Source organism: Alosa pseudoharengus, unplaced genomic scaffold (genome assembly GCF_046254945.1).
Source record: "Alosa pseudoharengus isolate Yale_2024_CS ecotype anadromous, Long Island Sound unplaced genomic scaffold, YU_APseudo_1.1 YU_APseudo_1.1_scf_17, whole genome shotgun sequence".
Classification (NCBI taxonomy): Eukaryota; Metazoa; Chordata; class Actinopteri; order Clupeiformes; family Clupeidae; genus Alosa; species Alosa pseudoharengus.
In genome coordinates, this window is record NW_027468640.1 from 37,627,629 (window position 1) to 37,649,717 (window position 22,089).

General features: G+C 45.2%; 1 protein-coding gene across 2 annotated transcripts; it reads left to right on the top strand.

The window, feature by feature from the left end:
• The first annotated feature begins 312 nt into the window (after window positions 1-312).
• On the top strand, window positions 313-20,626 carry ccdc171 (coiled-coil domain containing 171). 2 transcript variants are annotated; one of them, XM_076289499.1, is made up of 23 exons: window positions 313-371; window positions 1,449-1,593; window positions 2,055-2,229; window positions 2,431-2,605; window positions 4,662-4,852; window positions 7,233-7,379; window positions 8,030-8,190; window positions 9,523-9,661; window positions 9,998-10,109; window positions 10,318-10,409; window positions 11,105-11,194; window positions 11,738-11,917; window positions 12,579-12,746; window positions 13,001-13,189; window positions 13,620-14,229; window positions 15,026-15,189; window positions 15,437-15,583; window positions 15,752-15,937; window positions 16,322-16,467; window positions 18,220-18,274; window positions 18,428-18,559; window positions 19,753-19,896; window positions 20,291-20,626. In XM_076289499.1, exons 2-23 carry the CDS (start codon window positions 1,460-1,462, stop codon window positions 20,447-20,449), a joined length of 3,696 nt encoding a protein of 1,231 aa, XP_076145614.1. In that variant the 5' UTR covers window positions 313-371; window positions 1,449-1,459; the 3' UTR covers window positions 20,450-20,626. The 2 variants fall into 2 exon arrangements, with proteins under 2 accessions (XP_076145614.1, XP_076145616.1); XM_076289501.1 differs by having other exon boundaries at window positions 10,321-10,409.
• Window positions 20,627-22,089: the final 1,463 nt, after the last annotated feature.

The window sequence follows — 22,089 nt, forward strand, 5'->3', positions numbered from 1 at the left end:
GTCGAGAGAAAGGGTGCTTTTCCTAAGCCAAATGTATGATGCAGTGCAGTAGTAGGGGTAACGACCAGATTCCCTTTCAATTTAGACTTTGAATTTAGAGTGACAAATGGTAGTTTACATGTAGCCATACTAGTGTAAAACTGCGTAAACAAAGTAAAAGTAAAAAAATCCTTTTTCGCCACTCTATGCATGTCTTAGATTCTAAACTCTTTGTTGAATCTTGTGTACATGTGTGTCCCTTTAAACACGTCCAATCTGTTGACCAATCACGCGATCTCCTGTTCAGAGGAAGTGACGACAAAACATATACAGAAGAAAACGACCATGGCGTCAGATTCAAACGGATTCTCAAACAATTTAACTTGAAACAGGTAGATTCTAGCATTTTCGAATATACTGTTTTACTGAACTCTGTGGTAACACTAAACTCGTGCAACATGAAATAGACGTCCAAATGTTGTATTTAAATATGTTTTCCGCGTTAGCTAGAAGTAACGTTAATGTTACGCTCGGTATCTAAACACACCACAGAGCTTAGCAACACTGGCGTTATCGTTAAGGTGGTAGTTGCTAGGGTGTCGATGCAACGTTATACTCAGTTAAATAAAAAATAAAAACACTCAATCTAAAAAACCGAGTTGCCTATTGAATGATATTGAACGCAACGTTAACGTTTAAAAAGTCAGACAGACAACGACCACTTCACTTACACTTATTCACCGATTCACTTAGCAGCCAACGTTACATCCTAATGGAAGTGTATATATCTATGATGGAAGTCAGTTGAGGATCGGCGATGTGTAACGTTAATACCAAAGATTGTCTAGTTATCTAGCTTTATCAACCGCCTCTGTTAATACCGTTAGTTATGTTTTGTCATGTGCCGTTGAAACGGTGTAAATAGGCGACCCATCAGGCCAGCACTAACTCCGAGCGTGGTAAACAATATCGGATATTTCAGGCAGTAAATGCTCCCGTTAAGAACCAAACCAGATTTTGTTCAAATCTACACACCTATGGCTACTGAAAAATGTAAGGTTCATTTAGTAAATGTTATTTTGAAGTGTTCTAAAACATAGTTGTTTTAGAATTTCTTAACAAAAGTGGTGATAATTGGGGGTGTGCAGCTAACGTTAGTTCTCGTAAGATTCCTTCAAGCCAACAGGGTCCGAGATTTGGGCAGTAACGTTTATCATGATCGCGCTCACACTTAGCAGTCATAGCTTTACTTCGTCAATACTCAGTGTTATCCTTATCAATGGCGTTTAAAAAAGAATGGCAAAAATTGTATGTACAGAATCCGTTGTAGTCAGTTTAAGGCCAAGCGTTACACAAATGCCAGTGATACGGTTACAAACTGCGAAACCCTTACATCTGACTGTGCTTGTGCTATTGGCGTTTTGTTCAGTCACTTATCTCGTGTCTCCTGATTCCTCTCTGGGATTAAGAGGTTGTGGTCATGCCAGGCGAGGTCGGAGAGAAGGCTCAGCCAGGGGTCCGGGCCAAGCGCAGGGATCCAGGACATAAGGCTGGACTCCGGGCATCTCACCCACGGTCCTCTGCCCAGCTCAACTCCCAGGAGGAGATCGTCAGGTTTGGAAGTGCATTGATTGTTTTGCCGACTGACTAGAGTGGTTGGTTAGCTACAGCACTGTTGCAAATAACGCAACAGGTATATTCAGCCAAATTTCTCATCTTAAATAATACTTTCATTTAGCTCATTACAGCATCAGTCATGCACATTTGTGCTTACATTGGTCTACTTAACTAATCACCAACCAGCCAATATTTGGTGAGGTTGATTTCATAAAATGTAACATTACAGAGCAGCATCAGGGTCTTGTATGGCACCTATGTACCAGTTGTTGTTAATTGACAATTATCATCACATCAGCACATCACACACACATGATATGAGCTAGAAGAGATAGGTTGTAATTAATGGTTATGGTGTGTTGCTTTTTTCCAAAGCAACTTACAGTATATGAACATTATAATAAATACATTTGAAAAAGCCTGCATTAATGGTACTTGACTTGATTTTCATTTTCTAGGCTAAAGGAGGTGATTGTGGAGTTGGAGTGTGAGCGTGCGAAAATGCAAGAGTGTGACAGAAGCAAACAAGCATGTCAGAAAGAGGCCAGAGAGTCTGACCCCACTGACCTGAGATGGCGGATCAACCAGCTGGAGGGAGAGAAACTGGAGCTAGCCTCTAAACACAACCAGGAGGTAGGCTAATCAGCCCAGTCAAGAACCACACGAACCAGTCAGTGAAATAAACCCACCTGTACTGCAAGTCAGGAGAGAATCTGCAGAATCTATGAATTCTACATCTCTTGTATAATCTGAAGAACCTGTATATTGATATTGGCCGATATTGATATAGGCTTTTTCCTTTGTTCTCTTCTGTTGTCCTCTCTCGGTCCCTAGGTCTCACAGCTGGAGGCTCAGGTTGCTAGGCTACGGGCACAGGTTGAGCGTGGGGAGGCTGTGCGTCAGACACTGGAGTATGACATCGCCGTGGCTACGAGAGACTCGAGCTCAGAGAGGAGCAAAGCAGGGGCCAGGTTGTCAGAATTGCAAAAAGAGAATCAAGAACTCAAAGGTGTGTACATATGTGGGTTAATTTGCGTTTGTCACATGCATCCACAGAGTGAATTGTTAAATCCTCGCTAAGAATCTATCACACTTTTCTCCACATCTACAGTCCTCATGTTCTTCTGCATCCATTGTTTGCTCACTCACTCATTTATTTGTTGTGCTCAGTGCTGTAGTCACCATATGTCTACCATCGTAGTCACCATGTGTCCCCCCCAATATTCAGATATGACCAAAATGTCCCCCCCAATATACTGACATAGAAAAATAAATAAAGAAAACGCTATACTACAGGAAACCAACAAGCACCATCGTCTGAAATGTCATCAAACGTAAGTAACGCATATGAGTAACCTAGTGATGGTTCAAGAGAGAGTACACCCCTGAATGGTTTGTCCTGACGGTTTTGCGTTTTTCGTTAGTGGCGTGCGCTATCAAAGGCTTCCATTTACTGCACATACTGCGGTGCGGTAGGCCTGTCAACAATATAGCAAAAGCTACCGGTAGGCCTACAATTCTCACAAAACTTGTTGGAAAGGTGTAGCACAGGCTAAGGAAAAATTCATTTTTGGACCCGATCAGACTCGAAGGGAACTTTGAAGCATTTTCCATACTGTAGCCTATTATTTTCTCGCAATGATAGCGAAAGTGAAACTTAGTGCCCTTTTAGTTTAAATGATGAATTTGTGCGTGCCCGTGTCAGTCATTTCTTTCACGTCTTACAACATAAATAATGCATTCATATGCTGGTAGTAATGTCAGAAATTAACTTGATTATAGGCCTCTTAGTAATGACTGTTGCATCTTGCATGTTACTGTACATTCACTCAATCGCGCATCCATGCAGGCAAAACGTAGAACTCATGCCAAGTATGGCAACAGCACACCTTAGGAAAGAACGTTTACAATGCTGGCGGTGATAGCTTACAGTTAATGTGAATCGTGGACAATAATTAAAGAAAGAAATCGCTCCATTCAAATAAATGCTGTAGTATTGTTTCTACATGGCACAAAACGTAATTTCTGTCAGAAACCAGGCTATAATGCATGGGGTAACATGAGGTGAGTCAGACAGAAGAGGGTCCTGTCTTAGTAGCCTATTCCTGAATCATGTCCCTTTCAAACTACGTTAAAATTGTGTGTTTAGCCGCCAGTATAATAAAATCAAAACACAAATACAAAATCGTATTAGGCTATAGGTCCAACCCTATGTAGCCTCTCTAAGCCTTAGGTTTTTAAAATACTCAGGTGTAAGTAATTAGTCAAAGAGCCATTGTATTCTGTGTAATATAGAGGTTAACAAAGATTTTAGAAAGAACTCTAGTTTATAGAGTACATTATAATGTTATAATGTACAATACATTTTGGAGACAAATGGAGTCATAGCTATATGTCCAGGGATGGATTACTGAATGGGCCTACTGGGCCCAAGAGCTCAGGGCGCCATGAAGCCCAAGCCTCTGTGTGAAGTTGCTTCTTCTCCACCCTTCTCTTCTCTTTCCACAAAAATCACCAGAAGTCATCATTTAAAGGGTCATTTTTTTTTTTTTAAATCTTCCGGGGGAGCATGCACCCGGACCCCCTTATCTTGGCTGGGGGGACTTTTTGCATAATGTACCCAGGGGTTCATAATCCATCCATGCCCATGTCCGTCAAAAGTTTGGAATACCCTAATTGACTGAATTAACTAATGACTTGTTTGTGATTTTTAGTCAAATAATATTTGTCCATGGCAGGAAATGTAAAATTCTGTTTGGGGGTCCCCCAGACACCACCACAGATTTGGTCCCCCCCCCCCAATGTTGATATCATGACTACGGCCTTGGTTGTGCTTAGTCCTGGCTCTGTAAAGCCATACACTATTTCAGCCTATCCGCTCCGTCTGGCATCTTTTGTCTTGTGTGTCACTGTCTTGGAGTGCTGTGGGTTACAGTATATAAATAAACTTACCCTACCATACCTATCAACACTTTGCTTTCAGGAGCACTGAAGGAAGGGGTGTCATTTGATTGCCCCTGTGTTGTTGTTATTTTTCATTTTTTTAATATTTGTGTGACGGGCAGACTTGAATGTGGAACTCTGTCAGACGGCCCAGGACATGCAGAGGGCTCTGGAGATTAGCCGGCAGGCCCGGGAGGAGGACCAGCAGGGCCTCAGTGCGGAGCTCACCGAGAGGGACCAGCTGCTGCTCACGGCCCATGCGGAAAACGACCAGCTCATTGCAGACAAGAACAGACTGCAGGCAATTCTTCAGGTAGTAGTAGTAGTAGTAGTAGGCCTTTATTGTCACATGTGAAAACACATTTTTCATTATTGTCACACTTTATTGTCACAGTGAAATTAACTGTCAGGGGGTAGACAGGACAGGAAGACAGGGCATTGAGGGAGAATACAGCATAACATGAGGAGAGGGGAGGAGAAAAAAAGCAACCCCCAGACTATGCTCCTATGGGGAGTACAGTGTGGGAACAGGAAAAATACACCTTAGCAACATAAGCACATAGTCAGTACACTTTACAACAACATGAAAGACACACAAAACTTGCAACGGGGGGGGGGGGGTGGAGGGAGTCCAGTGCAGGCAAGCAGCCATCCGGTCCTGCAGCCATTTGCGGCGCTGGTCACAGACCCGCTTGTCAGACTGGGGGTACAAAGCGACGAAGGCGAGGTATGGGGGTAGTGGGGGGTGACTGCATGTCTGTATGTCTGTATATATGTTAGGAGTTGATAATGTGTAGGCCTGGAGAGTCGCTCTGCCTGGTATCACAATCTTAGTGCCTCAGTCCGCAGGATTGTCAAAGCGATAACACAGCAAGTTGCTATGCAGACAGCCTTGATCATGTCCCAGACAGAGTCCACAATCAGCAGGTGTCTGTAGGAAGTAGAGAAAGGAACGCAAGAGCGTCTCACTGCAGTGCTCTTCCGGGGGAGTTGTTTTTCCAGCAGTGGCCTTGGCCGAGGCCAGTGCTGGTTGAGGGGGGCCAAAAGCAGATAAGATTGTATTTGTTTGGTCTTGGGGCCGGTAGCCACATTCCAATTCCATTCTGGTCCAATTGCCTTTGTAAAGCAGTAAGCATCTCCATGATGTTATCCAACCTAGTATCCAACCTAGTATCCATCAAATCCATCCTGGTATCCATCAAATGCTTGACGGTCCCAGTCTGGGTGCCGACAGCTCTGCCCACTGCTTCAATCATGAAGGGCAGCCTTATGGGACTTTGAACAGCTGTCACCGTTTTTTGAATTCCTCGATAAATCAGGGCAATGCCTAATCCAATCAGCATAAGACCTGTTACCATGGTTCCGAATAGGTAGATATCTTCAATGTCCTCCACGGAAAGAGCCGCCAGGCACACGAGGTGAGTATGTGCGTGAGTGATTTAAGGAGTGAGAGAGAGCATCAAAAGACTGCAGAGACCCATAGTAACAGCCAAGTAGAACTAAACGTTTCTGACCTTACCGGCGTCCTAGACAACCTAGACTAGACAAAAAAACAAAAGTGGGGAAATAACATTTAAAAATGACTGTCATAAGCATGGAATAAATAACAGGAAATCTATCTCAAAAGATACACATCCTGGAGGATAAAGGATATTTTGGACCGGAATTGCCCCAAAAAAGTTAGGGGGGGGAACCAGAAACTTTATGGTGTTGACGGGTAGATACAAAAGCTGCTGCATAGCATGTAACATGAAATGTCCTAGCTTGCAGGATGAAGCTAGCAACATGAATGACTGCTAGCATAGTTTTAGTTCCAACCAGAGGTGTTGAAACAAATGGAGCACACCTAGCTGCGAATGAATGATAATGTTTATGTAAATCATTATGTTATTCTGGATTTTAGAAATATCTTTAGGTAGAGTTTTAGCCGGTGGCACATGTTTAAAGCAACACGCCAACTTTTTTGAAAAGTAGCCTATTTGCGTCTACCCCTGAGTTAGAGAAGCGGATACATCCCCTCCTCCTCCCTGGGGAAGATGGCAAATAAGCTAATATCCCAAAAAGTTGGCGTGTTCCTTTAAGCCCTAATTCAGTTGCTTCCATTACTTGCCATTTCCACCGTAGAGATACACATTGGAACATAACTATTTTGTGAAGTATTATAAACTTGATGAGATTTACAATTGATAGAATTATATTATGGGTTGCAAAACTAGGATGGCAGACCGCATATGAGGAAAACACATCACCCCCTGTTGGACAGTGATGGGATTGCACTGACATTTGCTTCATGGTCGTGGGGCCTAAAATTCTTCTTGCCATAGTATTGCTTTTGACTATAGGAGGATTGCATGATGAATGTATGCTTTACTAATGCATTCCCCACATATTATTGTGCTTGCTGATGCATTAGCATCAACTTGCTAAAGGAGGGATCATCAGTCATAAATATAAAGTTAACACAGTCAAGTGCATGTTGTTACATATACAGCTGAGCCATAAATCCTATTATATTCTAGCATCTATGTCACTCCATCTATCTCATACTGTTATGCGCTCCCTCTTTCTTTTGCACCATCTGCCTCTCTCTTCCTCTGTTTCCCACTCTCTCTTTGCCTCTCTCTTCCTCTGTTTCCCACTCTCTCTCTACCTCTCTCTCTACCTCTCTCTCTCTCTCTCTCTCTCTCTCTCAGGAGCAGGATGACACCCTGCGGCTGCTGAAGGAGAGGATGGATGCGGAGCAGAGTGAGCGAGAGCGCGACAGACGAGGCCTGAGGCAGCAGGCCAGTGAGCTCAGCCACTGCGTGGAGAGAGAGAAGAAACATAGGAAACAGTTGGAGGTGCGTGTGTGTGTGTGTGTGCGTGTGTGCGTGTGTGCGTGTGTACACACAGAGGTCTTGTCACAGAATCTTTATGATGTGGTAAAAAGCAAACTGTACAGAAGTCAGGAGGTGCATGCGTGTGTGCACGTGTGTGTGTGTGTGTGTACACACAGAGGTCTTGTCACAGAATCTTTATGATGTGGTAAAAAGCAAACTGTACAGAAGTCAGGAGGTGCATGCGTGTGTGCACGTGTGTGTGTGTGTGTGTGTGTGAGGACATGAGTTAGGGTATGAGCTAGTCAGCGATGTGAAGGGGATGTGGTTAGTGCGGTGATGCTATTAAAAGTTAGTTTCGTTTTTTTAAGATGGAGCCTCTCACCCCAAAAGCAATGACAGCTGCATGACTTGAGACTAACTTTCAGGGGCCTCACAGTGGGTGAAATGAACACCAAAAATCTATGAAAATAATGGTGTTGTTATGTATGTGTGTGTGTGTGTGTGTGTGTGTGTGTGTATGGGTATGTGTATATTGCTCTCACAGGTAGTTTGTTCTCTCTTGCTGAGAATAGAGAGAAAAATGAGTTGACTAGTTCTAACATGCAGACGGCGTGTGTGTGTGTGTGTGTGTCTGTGTGTGTGTGTGTGTGTGTGTGTGTGTGTGATTGCAGATGAAGCTGAAGACGGCCGAGGCTGCCTTGCAGGCAGAGCGGAGTGTCCAACAGGAAATGACCTTAGGCCTGCAGGTCCTCCGAGAAAAGCTCAAAGAGGCGGAGAGTGCACAGACGCGCGAGAGCCAACGAGCCAATGACATGCATGTCAGACTCGTACAGTATGTTAGATTCTCTGTGTGTTTGAGTGTCGTGTGTATGTGCAAGTTAGGGTTGGGCGATGTCCCCTAAATTGGCATTTGACGATGTGTACAGTAAAACATCGTGATGGACGATGATATCGTGGGGGGGTAGTGTAAACACTAATTAATTACCATATGTCTGTACAGAAATACATTTATAATTTTCTACATAAAAAAAAATATTATATTATTATATAGGCTATACGACCTGATGAAAGTGGACAGCTAAGAGAGACATAGGCCTACTGACCAGGCCCAGGCTACCGAAGTTGTGTGGAAGATCTGCTCCAAGAAAATCGTCATGAAAGACGGATCAATCAATCTGAACACTTGCGTGTGCAGTGTGCACCAACCAGCGGAATATTACACATTGCCAGCCTTCGCTGGGCCTAGCAAAAAAGCTACTTAAGACTACTATCGTGGTCAGCATCCCACGTTATCAGGCTACCGTCTATGCTGACTATGAGGGCGGCGGGAAGTGAAAGTAAAGGGCTGCGATTGCGCAGTCCAGGCTATAGGAGGGAGAAGTTAAAAAACGTTTACAAATAACGAATCCCGATTACCACTCCGCTGCTGTCTGGGACTTTTGCTAAATGCATGAAATACAAGCCTTACAGTGAAAGACGGATAGGCTACCTTCTGATCCTATAATTAACGAAAGAAATGGTTTACATTAACACAAGAGGAGAAGGACGCATTTGGCGCTCGCTGTAGCCTCGCAAAAATATTTCAGCGCTAGAATCTCCTAGTCGTAGCCAAACAATAATAATTCTATAGGACTATTTTCTGCTAAAACATTAGGCTACATATTTTACGTCCAATGTAGGCTATAGGCCTGCGAGACATGTAGGCTACAAAAAGACAATTAGGCCTACACATTCACGTCACAATCAGGAATTATTTGAATAACACGGTAGACTAAAGTCTTTTATTTTACAAAACGGTAGACTAATACGTGATAACTGTTTGGCTGACAGCCTTTAAAGTAGCCTCAATTTCATTTCCAGGGAAAGGTTTTTTTATGTTTTAGCCTGTTACAGCAGGAATTAGTGACTGGCATGTGGGGGCGTGGCATCACGATGGTTGCTTCCCATCGTGATGCCTGTCAACCATCACGATGGACGATGATATCGTCCATCGGCACAACCCTAGTGCAAGTGAGACAATTCTTATACAGTTTGTTGTTTGCAAACATTAACAGCAAGAAGATTTTTGTTGATTATTGACATCAGTTACATTTGTCATAAAAAGTACTTCCTCCCAACCGTGGAAACATTTCTAATTCTGAGTAATGGATGTGGATGTGTGCAGAGTGGAGAAGGAGCACGTGAGCGCCACCATGGAGCTGAGAACACTGCTGAAGGAAGAGAAGGCCACCTCCGATCGCCTCAGAGAGACCATACAGGAGCAGCAGAGCACGCACACACACACACAAGAGCAGCTGAACGCGGTACACACACTCTCCCTCACACACACACACACACACACACACACACACACACACACACAATCACATAACATACGTTAAGCATGGGAACTTTTCTTCCAGTTCAGACGGAATCTTTTGACAAATGACGGGTTTCAGAAAAAAGTTACAGGAAGCAGATAAAAACATATAAAGGTCAACTGACTTTCAGTGAGGCTATGTGGCCAACTTGCTTTCTGACTCTCTCTCTCTCCCTCTCTCTCTGTGTCTGTATGTGTCTGTGTCTGTATGTGTGTCTCTGTGTGTGTCTGTGTCTGTATGTGTGTGCCTGTGTCTGTATGTGTGTCTGTGTGTGTGTAGGCTGCACAGAGGCAGAAGTGTCTGGAAGAGGCGTATGACGGCGTCCTCACTGAACTTGTGCAGCTGCTGCAGGAGCACAGTCAGCAGGGGGAGACAAACACAGACACCACAGGTTACACTTGGATTCTCGGAAACTCTCCAAAGCGTAGAAAAAGGGCTGTGTGTGTGTGTATTGGGGGGCAGGGGGGAGCAAGTGAGAGTATAGAATATATGGGAAGTTTCACAAGGCCTAAAAATGAAACCTTCTTGAAATATCATTATTTATGTCTGTTGGCTTTGTGTTTATGCATTTATGTGTACTGTGTGTGTTTGTGCTACAGAAGACGGCAAACCCAGTCCTCCTGTTCTAGTGGATGCCCTCAGAAGAACACTGAGTCACTACCAACACAGCCTCGAGATGGCACAATCACAGGTAGCGCACATACATATTTCTACATAAATACACACACACATATACGTATACACATGCATACTTATAGATACATACAGGCATAAATATTTCACAGTACAAAAACATATTTGCCACAGTGGAGAAAGAACTCTAATTCTAACTCTTTCGGGAGTGGAGGGGATATGAATGGAGCATAGCGTTAGTTCAGGCAGGCCACGGAGTCACGGCCAGCAACTTGGCTAACTGCTCATGTAACAGAGGTCGTAATTCGTCCGCCGCTCACGGCCCTCGAACCCGCCACCTCGACACACACCGGCATGGGAGTCGAACGCTCTAACCACTGAGCTAAAAGGCCAGGCTTCCAACTCAGCGTTCTTAAGCTTAGGGCTGTGAGGATTTACACGGGCAACTAGCACGCTAGCTCAGTTTGCCATTTAGTTGTAGTTGTCATTGATGTCTGGTCTGTTCTGTACCCTATGGGGGCTTTATCTTGCTGCTCTCTCTGCCTTAGGCTTTCCATGTGGTAGGGCAGGGGGCTCCCAGAACAGAGCCATACTGCCAAATGAAACATTATGCATTGCAAATTGTAATTAACTATCTGGACAAAGTCGTCCTGACTGAACTATGTTTAACTATAATTACTGTAACTTAACCTAACTTGTGTGTGTGTGTGTGTGTGTGTGTGTGTGCATGTGTTTGATTATCTGTTTATTTAGATGCAGCAGACAGAAGAGAGAAATAAAATGCTCTCTCAGGATATCTCACATAAAGATGAAGTTAGCAACACCATGAAGAAAGCATCCCAGGTAAGAATATGTGTGATGCACCCTACAGATGGCTAAAACATCACTTTAAACACTGACAGTAAAATATATCTATGTGGTGTTATTGATGCAAGGTTAATTTGGTCCACCTTTTTACCTTCCTCACTGTCCTTTCTGGGGCAGCCGTGGCCTACTGGTTAGCGCTTCGGACTTGTAACCAGAGGGTTGCCGGTTTGAACCCTGACCAGTAGGAACGGCTGAAGTGCCCTTGAGCAAGGCACCTAACCCCTCACTGCTCCCCGAGCGCCGCTGTAGCAGGCAGCTCACTGCGTCGGGATTAGTGTGTGCTTCACCTCACTGTGTGCTCACTGTGTGCTGAGTGTTTCACTAATTCACGGATTGGGATAAATTCAGAGACCAAATTTCCCTCACAGGATCAAAAGAGTATATATACTTATACTATCTTCTGTCTTCCTCCAACTGTTGTCTTCTTTCTGTCCATCTCTGTTTTGTCTCCCTCCTGCCTCTTCTTTCGTTCTTTCACCTCCTTTCTCTCTCTTTCATTCTCTCTGCCCCCCCCTCCAGGAGCATGCTGCGCGTGTGTCTGAGCTGACAGACGAGGTGCAGCGCTTGCGCTCCAACTGCACAGATGCAGCCGCCGCAGCAGACAGGGCGCAGTCCCAGCTGCAGGAGCTCAAGCAGCACTGTGCAGACACGCAGGCCCACGTCCACACACTACGGGAGCAGTTCCAGAGAGAGGAGCAGGTACACACATGTACGCACACACACACACACACACACACACACACACACACACACACACACACACACACACACACACACACACACACACACACACACACACACACACACACACACACACACACACACACACACACACACACATTTGTCAGGTTTGGCATCAAGGCATCCGTGGCCTACTGGTTAAGGAATTGGACTTGTGACCAAAGGGTGGACGGTTCAATCCCTGACTGGTAGGAAAAATGTGGGTGGGAGAAGTGATTGAACAGTGCACTCTCCACATCCACGGATAAGGTGCCCTTGAGCAAGGCACCTAACCCCCAACTGCTCCCCGGGCGCCAGGATTGCTCTGGGTATGTGTGTGGGCTCCGGGTATGTGTGTGCTCCGAGCTCACCCCCTGGATGGGTAAAATGCAGAGAACAAAGTTCCATTTAGGAAAAATAAAGGAAATTAAAATTTAAATGAAGTTAAAAGAGCAAAATAAAGCAGTAAATACTGTAGAACTGAATGGTAATTTGAACAGCCACTGTATGGGAGTATATCAGTCCCAGAGACAGACCAGAGTGAGATTGGGCAGCAATTCTTCCCAGCGTGGCAGTTGGCTGCAGTGCTCTAGACCCCGTATAGACATGACTTGTTTGTGTGTGTGTGTGTGTGTGTCAGGAGAAGCTGGCGTTCCTCCACTCCCTCTACCAAAGGCTGGTGGCTGGCTGCGTTCTTATCCAATCCTCTCATGGCCTGCTGAGTAGTTTCTCCTGGGCAGAACTTTGTGCCGTGCTGCAGGATCAGACCGACGTCCTTCTCACCGACCTGCACGCAGCTAAAGAGCAGGTGTGTGATGCATTTGCACTTACCTGTAGGTGGTGTGTATGACAGAATCTCCTTCCCTCTTCACATACAGTGTCCATAGTTTATGCATGTGTGTGTGAGATTACAGCTGTAGTCTGTGCAGTGTGTGTGTTTGTGTGTAAGTACAGGTTAATGTACCATATATTACAGAATGTCATTTATATGTGTAAGGACTAGGAGTATGTATAATGATTCTGTGTGTGTGTGTGTGTGTCTGTGTGTGTGTGTGTGTGTAGGTGCTTCACCTGGAGGCTGAGTGTGAGCGTAAGGCACGTTCCCTGCGGGAGCTGCATGAGGCCCATGGCGGAGCGGTGGAGGGCCTCACGACGCAGCTGCGTCTCCGCGAGCAGAGCTGGCTGGCCCAGAAGGAGGAGCTGCTCAGGCAGCAGAGCAGCCTTACCGACAAGCTCCACCTCAGGACCCAGGTGCGCACACACACATACAAAGGCCCTAAATTGAAACACAGGTATTCAAAGTCTTAAATCTTAAGTGTCTGGCCAAACATTGTTCTCATGTCAGAGAAAATATACATATTTACATAAATAGTTTTAAATATGAATATATGTAATCCCTAGCAATTAGAAATACCCACTACATTGCTTATATCACTTATTAAATGTAAGTACAATGTTTTTATTGACAATTAGCATTTCTTTTATGCCTTTAATTAGATAGGATAGTGAAGATTGACAGGAAGTGAGTGGGAGAGAGAGTCTGGGTGGGATCCGGAAAGGACCACGAGGCTGGAATTGAACCCGGGTCGCCGGCGTACGGTGCAGGTGCCTCAGCCAGTCGCACCACTGCTGGGGCCACAATTAGCATTTCTGTGTGTGTGTGTGTGTGTGTGTGTGTCAGGAGCTGCGCCGTGAGGTAGACGCGTCCAAGGAGCGCATGTGTGCAGTCGAGCGGGAAAAGGCCTCTGCGGCGACGCGTGCTGCTGACCTCCGGGAGCGTCTCCGGGCGTCCGATGGCCTGTCCTCGGCTCTGGTCCGGGGCGTCGCCCTGCTGTCCGGCTGCCTGTGCCCTCTCCTGCGCCGCGTCCGCGACCTCGCCCGGCAGAAGCGCGTGTTGACCGCCCGCCTGGACGCCCACACCAAGCTGGAGCGCGAGGTCCAGGCCATACTGCGGGCGCTGTCCAGCACGGGTCAGGAGGAGAAAACACACACGCAAACGTGCAAGCCCACACCTGAGGCGGAGCCGCGCGCGCAGCGGAGGGGCGTGTGGGGGTTCCGGTGTGCGGTCATCGGGGTGCTGGCCGCCCAGAGGTTCCGGGCGCTCGGCCGAAGCTCACGCGTGTGTTTCGTGGCCGACAACCCGTACGGAGAGGGAGCAGTGCGCGTGAGCGTGTGTGAGCCTGAGGGCAGGAGGAAGAGGAAGGATGGGGAGAGAGGGACGGAGGAGTGGACGTGGACCCAGAGCTCTGCACTGAAGACACTCATCTTAACCGGCACAGAGGATTGCACAGGTGACATATACGCTTCCCCTCACAAACACAGTCATACACATCTACTAACCTTTGAGGGACTAGTATTAGACTCCTTTCATATTAAAAGACACACACACACTCTCACACTATTTTTGTTATGTCTCCTTATAAATAATAATATAATACATTTGATTTATTTCATGGTACCTTTCAGAGCACCTAAGGTCACCTTGCAAAATCAGTAAAACATACATTAACATTAGAATATAAAATAAGCAAGTTGTGAGTTTTAAGAGCAGTTTTAAATTTAATTGAATTGAAGTGAGTGGGGAAGTGAGTTCCATTATGTGGGTGCAGCCTTGCGTACACCTGATGTTTGTAAGGGCCAGTAATCCTGCTGTAGGGCCAGTAATCCTGTTGTAGATGACTGTAAGGGAACAGGGGGGAGTGTACGTCTGTAGGAGTTCTGTGATAGGGGAGAGATTATGGAGAGAAATGTCATTAGTTAGATTGATCCATTGAGATATGGGGAGCCATTGTTGTTGGATCAACAGGAGCGTGACATGATGAGAGGATATTTAGCAGGTGATGATGCGTGCAGCAAAGTTTTAAAAGTTGGAGTGGATATGAGTTTATTTGGGGTGCCTGTCAGAGATTATATCAGGGAGTTGAGAAACACCTCAGTGGTGTCTTCTTACTGTAAGTGCAGAGTAGGATTGCGACAATTAATCAATTAGGTATTTAATTAATCGACAACTTTTTGGCAATCAGTTAATCGGTTTAAGTACCTTGTTCTGTGTGTGTGTGTGTGTGTGTGTGTGTGTGTGGCATTCAGACATGGGTAGTAAGTTTTCCAGGTTACTGGAGAGGCTGGCTGCTGACAGTGACGGTTGCTATGGTTGTTACACGGAGAGGGGCTCGTTGTCAAGACAGCTTGCACAAGGACTCTACCGACTCAGAAAGACTCAGCCCATTTCAGCTAACCAGTACAACAGCAAGGTAAAGCTACATATGTACACATTAAGAATGCACTGATATTAAATGCTTTTTTCAGGAATATTGACAATTTTGAAGGAGAAAAAAGTAAAATGTGAAATAAATATATATATATATATATGTGATATTGTGTATGTGATTGTTTCTTGTTTATGTACTTGTGTATGTATGTGTGTCTTATTGTGTGTGTGTGTCTGTCTGTGTGTGTGTGTGTGTGTGTGTGTGTGTGTGTGTGTGTGTGTGTGTGTAGACTGTGGTATCCTCCCTTCAGCAGCACATCCTGGGCTTCACACAGCGCCTGCACGCAGCCGAGGTAGAGCGCAGGAACATGCGCATGGAGCTCACCCAGCTCCGCCACCAGCCACTCATCCCCCCACCCCAGGACCCTAAACACACTGTAGGTGCCTCACACAGTGCCTGACAGGAAAAAGTCACAGAACCAACACACACAGAATACTGTATGTACTGTATATTCATGAAGAGTGGCGTGTGTGTGTGTGCCTGCGTGTGTGTGTGTGCCTTTGTGTGTGTGTGTGTGTGTGTGTGTGTGTGTGTGTGTGTGTAGGCGTGTGTCCCAGCGGCGCATCTGGAGGAGCTCCTGTGTGAGCTGAGTGCGGCGCTCCAGCGAGAGCAGCAGGCTCAGGAGCTGCTCCACCAGCAGGCCCAGCAGCTACAGGAGCTGGGCCTCAGCATGGAGCTGCACGCCGGGGACCAGCAGGAGAAGGACCGCACACTCACTATGGCCGTGAAGGTACAGAACACGCTCCACGCCCAACACACAGCTACAGGCTAGCAGAAGAGGGATGGCACACTCAATTTGGCTATCAACAGACACACACACACACACGTAGAAGCATGTACAGTTAGAGGAGCTGGGCCTCAGCATAGAGCTGCACGTGGGGACCAGCTGTCTCCATCTCTTCCTGTCTTTCTCTCCCTTGACATTCAGATGGCTTTATTAGCATGCAAACACAATACAGAAGACATTACAAAACCACAAAAACAGAAAAAAAAAACATCCATGTACATTGTACAATATGTATGTACAGTGTGTGTATGTATAGGTGTATATGTATGTATGTGTGTACGTGTATACAAAAACACGTGTCGAACCATGTCCTTGTGTGTCCCTCAGAGCCTGTCGGAGTGTAAGGCCGAGCTGCGCAGGAAGGACCAGTCTCTGCGTCAGTTGGGCAAACACCTGAGCCAAGCCCAGCAGGACAAACAAGAGTTGCAGCAGAGCATATGCACGGCAGAGAACGCACTCCGCATGGCGGTCAAGTAAGAGACTCATGCCTACACACACACACACACACACACACACACAAAAGCATAGATTCGTGCTTGCACTCACACACCCATAGGGCTCTAATTTGAAAGGCGCACGATGCAACATGTCAATGATGTGCTGCCCCCTGCAGGTCACACCCAAACATTGTTAGATGTCAGTTCTCTAGGACGTCAGGCCTTCCTAACGGGATGTTAGAACCTACAATCTTTTATTATACTGTAGGTGGCACGGACCTCCTGTCCAGCAAAGCCGAGCGTCTTCCTTATTTGACATCAAACCTTTACCCCTAATTTAAGTTTTTAGGCGGATTATGTCTTACATGCCTCAATATGAAATCCTTTATTCATTCGGTTCAAAGATAAAAATGCAGTACAGCATATTATTATGATAGGCATTTGCATAGAACTGTAGACTTTTACAGCACACATGGCCCACTTTTTTGCACCACCCACAACAATATATATTGGTATTATTTTGGCATTGGCAATAAGACGGAAGTGATGTGTGTTGTGATAGACATTTCATCAGTAGCAAGAAGAACATTTCTTAATAGAACCTTCGATAGTTTTATTAAAATGCATGGCATTCTAACCAGCAGGAAAGCTCATAATGGAACAAGTAAACTTCAGATCTATAAATACACTTCAAGTGCTCTCCCTTCTTGGCTCAGGAACTGCCCCTCATGACCCCATTCCTTGATCATATTGCGTACAATGAGTGACACACAATTTCAACACAATAAAAGCAGGCTTGTTTGGTTGCATCATGTGATCAACTAGCATTGGACAAAGATTGAGTGGATGAGGAGGAGATGGATTTACAGGCAGCTGATAACATAACAAGTGTTCACTATTTGTCATGTTATTAAGTCACATGGGTAACTGAAGGGTACATGGATGTGTTGTGTTAAAGCAGCACTAAAGAAGATTTGCTCTCAGGGTGCCCCTACAGTTGAGAAGCGCAATAATAAAGGAACTAAATGTGCGTCTTTGCAACAAACTATCAACATAACTCCCATACAATCTAGAGTATATACATTCTCTTCATAGCTTTCGTGTCCTGAACAGAGTTGCTGATGTCAAGATCCCATCCCACATAAAGATATTTTGATTAGTTAATAGTCTGAATTCAAATCAGTTTTAAGATTTAATAAGCACTTGTTTGCAAACTTTATGATAAAATAGTTTGATCATAAATACAATAGTATCCATATAGCCTTATAGTGCACATGCAATGCATTACTAATGAAGGTAACATTTGACACATACAAATAAAATTCTGAAAACCATGTGCCTGGCTGGTAACGTTTTCTACTAGCCACTTTGGCTATATGCCAAATGAAACCTTGTTTAGCTTGGTAATGATCAACGACTATCGATATAGACTGATTAATCATTTTATGGTGATATATATTTTTCAGCCATATGGCCCAGGCATAGTAGCATAGTATTATTGCGTGGCCATAAGTAGTCCATACTACGGCTTCAAATTAGTGCCCATAGTCTCTCTTACTCGCTCATTTTTAGTCACTCATTCTCTGTCCCTCACTCTCACTCTCTCTTGCTCACTCTCACTCTCTCACTCTCTCTTGCTCACTCTCACTCTCTCACTCTCTCGCTCATTCTCTCTTGCTCACTCTCACTCTCTCTCTCATGCACACACACACAGCCATTCTTGCACATACAGATATCCATATTGTCACATCAGCATGTATTTATGCTTCTTAAAATGTTTGGTTTCAGAACGAAGGATTCCTTGGCCAGCTATATGAAGTCAGTCGAGAGTAGTCTCAAAGAGGTGAGGACTCATAGCTAAAACTAAGAAATGCTGTTACTCACATGCTTAATGATGCTCTTGATTTTGACCTGAATCATATTCTCTCTCTGTCTGTCTGTCTCTCTGTTTCTCTCTCTTTCCCTCTCTATCTCTCTCTCTGTCTCTCTCTCTCAGGTGAAGGAGCGTATTGTGCTCCACAGCCCCACCCTCTCCCCACGGGACATTATCTGGCATGTACCCAACATGCACTTGGAGATGCCAGGTCCCGAGAGACTTATGGGCGGGCCAGAGGTGGCAACTTGCCAGGTGTGTGTGTGTGTGTGTGTGTGTGTGTGTGTGTGTGTGTGTGTGTGTGGGGCACACAGAATATTTATGTCACGTCAATATGCAGTCTGTCATGATGACCCTGCAAACCCATAGCCATGTTCCACTGTGTGCACTAATTGGTCGTCAGTTTGGTGGATCCATTCAGATGGATTTCTGTCTAATGAAACAGACCTATATGACAATGCATAATGGCCACTTAACCCTTAGAACCCGAGGGTCTCGTACATCCTTCTGGGTTATAAAACAGATGTGTGCAGATAGAACAGATTTGTGGCAAAGCATGTTTATAATCCAACGCTATCGTGCGCTTCTCTATGGCAAAGCTTATTCATAATCCGTTTTTGAGATCCTAGCAAATTCCTGCATGGCATCCAATTCAAGGCTCACATTGCATCCCAATTTGTTCAACAAAGAAACACCTTTTTTGCCTCTATTTTGTTCATGGAAATGTAGTATAACGTTGTTGTAGAGAATCATTATGAGTGCAGACACCATAGGCACACACAGGCTAACACGCAAACTCGGGTCAAGTCAGGTCAGATCAGTTTGTGTCACAGATATGGAGCGCAGAAAGGTCATTTTTCATCACTAAATAAAAAAAATGCCATTTATTTCTGTAAGGCGCACACCACATATGTCTGTAAATTGCTCAGCCCCAGAGAATCCCTCCACCATGGCAATGATATTGCCAGATTTAGGACGGTCTGCTCTACACACACATGTAAGGCAAGTCAAGCTGCCAGCTTGCAGTGGTGAGATATATGTCAAAATATAAGAATTTTTATAATACGCTTTTTGTATTTTTATTATTTAAAAATCAAAATTAAATCAATGCAAGTATTAATACATGAAATTGTGGCAGCATAGGGTAGCCTTTGTGTAGCAACACCCAAATTTGCAAATTTATAGCATGTGTGTATGGCACTTACAGTACAATGACCAGGATAAATCCTTCTAACTAAAGATAGTGAAAATGCCCTTAAAACAGTCTAGGGTTCTAAGGGTTCAATAAAATGTCTTAAAATAACTCACAAAAATATGTTTTACAGTGGTCATTATATTTTTACAGTGATAATTATGAAACCGAGTGACTGAACTAAAATGAAAAATGATTAAGCTTGAATTAACCTTTAAACAATGTGCATGTTGATTATGTTTGTGTGTGTGTGTAGGGTGTTGTGAGCAGTTTTGCAGAGGTGTACCAGCTGTTGTGCAGTAAGCTGGTGTGTGTGGAGAGAGAGCTGAAGTCACGGCGCTCACACATCTCTGCCCTCAAGGAGGAGCTACACAACGCCTGCCTCCGAGAGAAAAGCCCTGTGGGTCACACACTCCCCTCACATCTGTCTGCCTGTCTGTCCATCTGTCCATCTGTCTGCCTGTCTGTCAATCAATCTATCCATCTGTCAATCTGTCTGCCTGTCTGTCAATCAATCTGTCAATCTGTCTGCCTGTCTGTCAATCAATCAATCTGTCCATCTGTCAATCTGTCTGCCTTCTGTCTATCGGTCATTCTATCACAACAAACATGTATTTTTCCCTTATTCAGTGTTATTGTAAACATAAATATTGCATAATACAATAATACTTGTCAGTGTTAGTAGCTTTGAAGCACCTGTTTACATACCTAGGGTTAGTGCTGGTTATAACTCCTCTGTTCTGGTCACATGACCTGGGCAGGGCCTGACGTAAACCCTTTCCTCTCTGGCTCAGGTGACCGCCGTTCCTGACCCCTCTGTAGCAGCCAGTGGCCCACCTGAGGAGGCGGCCGATTACGGACCGCTACCTGTCAAAGCCACCTCCACCCATTCCTCCACCTCTCAGAAGAGCACTGCTCGGCCAGGGAAGAAGTCGTCCAAAAAACACCTGTAAAGAACCGGCTAGCCAACCTACCGACCAAACGAACAGATCAGACTCATGAACAGAAAGCTGAAACTCTAACTGATGCATTACTCTGGATTTTCCTAGGAGACTGAGATTGTTTAAAAAAAAAAAAAAAAACTTTTGATATTTTAAAGTGTTTTTATACAATCAATGTTGGATCAAAGTTGTCAGTGCATCTGCATTAAAATAAGCTGTGACCTGTCACTGTCCACTTTGCAGTGACCTTAAGACATGTCACACTTACAAGTCACATTTGAACCTTATTCAAACACTATGCTTGCTGCCACATTATGAGCTCCTGCCCCCAACCAAACACACCCCCACCCACCCACACACACACACACCTCCCCCATGGACTTCTTCCCCTTCTTTATTTCATCTTCCTTTCTTTCCTCCCATCTCTTCTCTCCCTCCCTCATCTTTAATCCCCCTCTCCTTCCCCAACTTCTGCAGCCACTTTTCTTCAAGAGTCCTAAAGTGACTCAAATTCTCCACACACACACACACACACACACACACACATTATCTTTAAATATACATCCTGCCAGAGAGCGGCTGCTCCGCATTGTGACAGGCTTTAGAAGTGGTCTTCTGAAAAACACTTTTAAAAGTGCTGATGATCCGTTTTCTTTTGCCTTTTTGAGGGTGCTATCAAAGCTGTGATTGGAGCCCTGCATCGCAGCGTGTGACGCTTAAGGACATGTTTGCCTCTAAGCCTGCGGTGTGAAACAGTAGCCTCTCCACGGCGACTGCCCCCCTTACGTCGGTCTCCCATTTAGCTGCGCTCTGTAAGCCCAGTGCGGATGAGTGGCAAGCTGAATGCATGGATGTGCTAGTTTCAGCTTAAAGTCCTCTGATACGGCGGCATTCAGCTCCAGCCTGGTCACGCACACTCTGTCACACACACTTTAGTCCGGTGCCATTCAGCTTGCGTCACCCATAAACACACACACACACAAAACTGATGAGATGTCGTGCATGCATACACACATGCTACAACGTTATTCAATGTGTGTGTGCGCTCGTCTTATTTTGAGAGTGAGGCGGACGTTCATGGTTTGTCCCACGCCTAATCCATTTTAGAGGGGCAGTGCGTGTCTAAGAGCCTTTCTCAGGGAGCAGGATGCACAACGGCCAGAGTACACCAGTGTCAGCATGCACCTCAGCCCTGCACACTGACATGGGCCACTCACACACACTCACACACATCTCCCTCTATTCTGGTCATTTTGATACGTGGTTTTTATGTAGTACCTCCACATCAGTACGAGTGTTTTGGATTTAATGGGCCTGGTCTAATTGATCCAGTTTGCTATATTCACAATGTCCTCTGCAGGCGCAAGAGGCCCCCTGTTGGTCATGTTCAGCAGAAAGCGCTCTCAGATGGCGGCCCACCCAGCTCTCCTGCCCGCAGCGCGTGCTCAGGGACCGTGTGAGGGATGCCTTTCAAAGGGAGCGCTCCGAGGGAGAGTGGGTTTGCTTCATCAGCAGGTGCTGCTCTCAGAGGGGCCCGCAGGACCCAGGATACACAGGCATCTAAACCACCTTCAACACTCTTATAGTGCAAACACACTCACACACACTGCAGATGCTTCACATCTTTGGAAACGGTAAAATGTGTACATTTG

Coding starts and splice junctions, on each gene's coding strand:
- ccdc171 (XM_076289499.1), top strand. CDS start 1,460: ATGCCAGGCGAGGTCGGAGAGAAGGCTCAGCCAGGGGTCCGGGCCAAG. Junction 10,410..11,104: donor TCGAGATGGCACAATCACAG/GTAGCGCACATA, acceptor CTGTTTATTTAG/ATGCAGCAGACAGAAGAGAG. Junction 16,468..18,219: donor GCACTCCGCATGGCGGTCAA/GTAAGAGACTCA, acceptor GTTTGGTTTCAG/AACGAAGGATTCCTTGGCCA.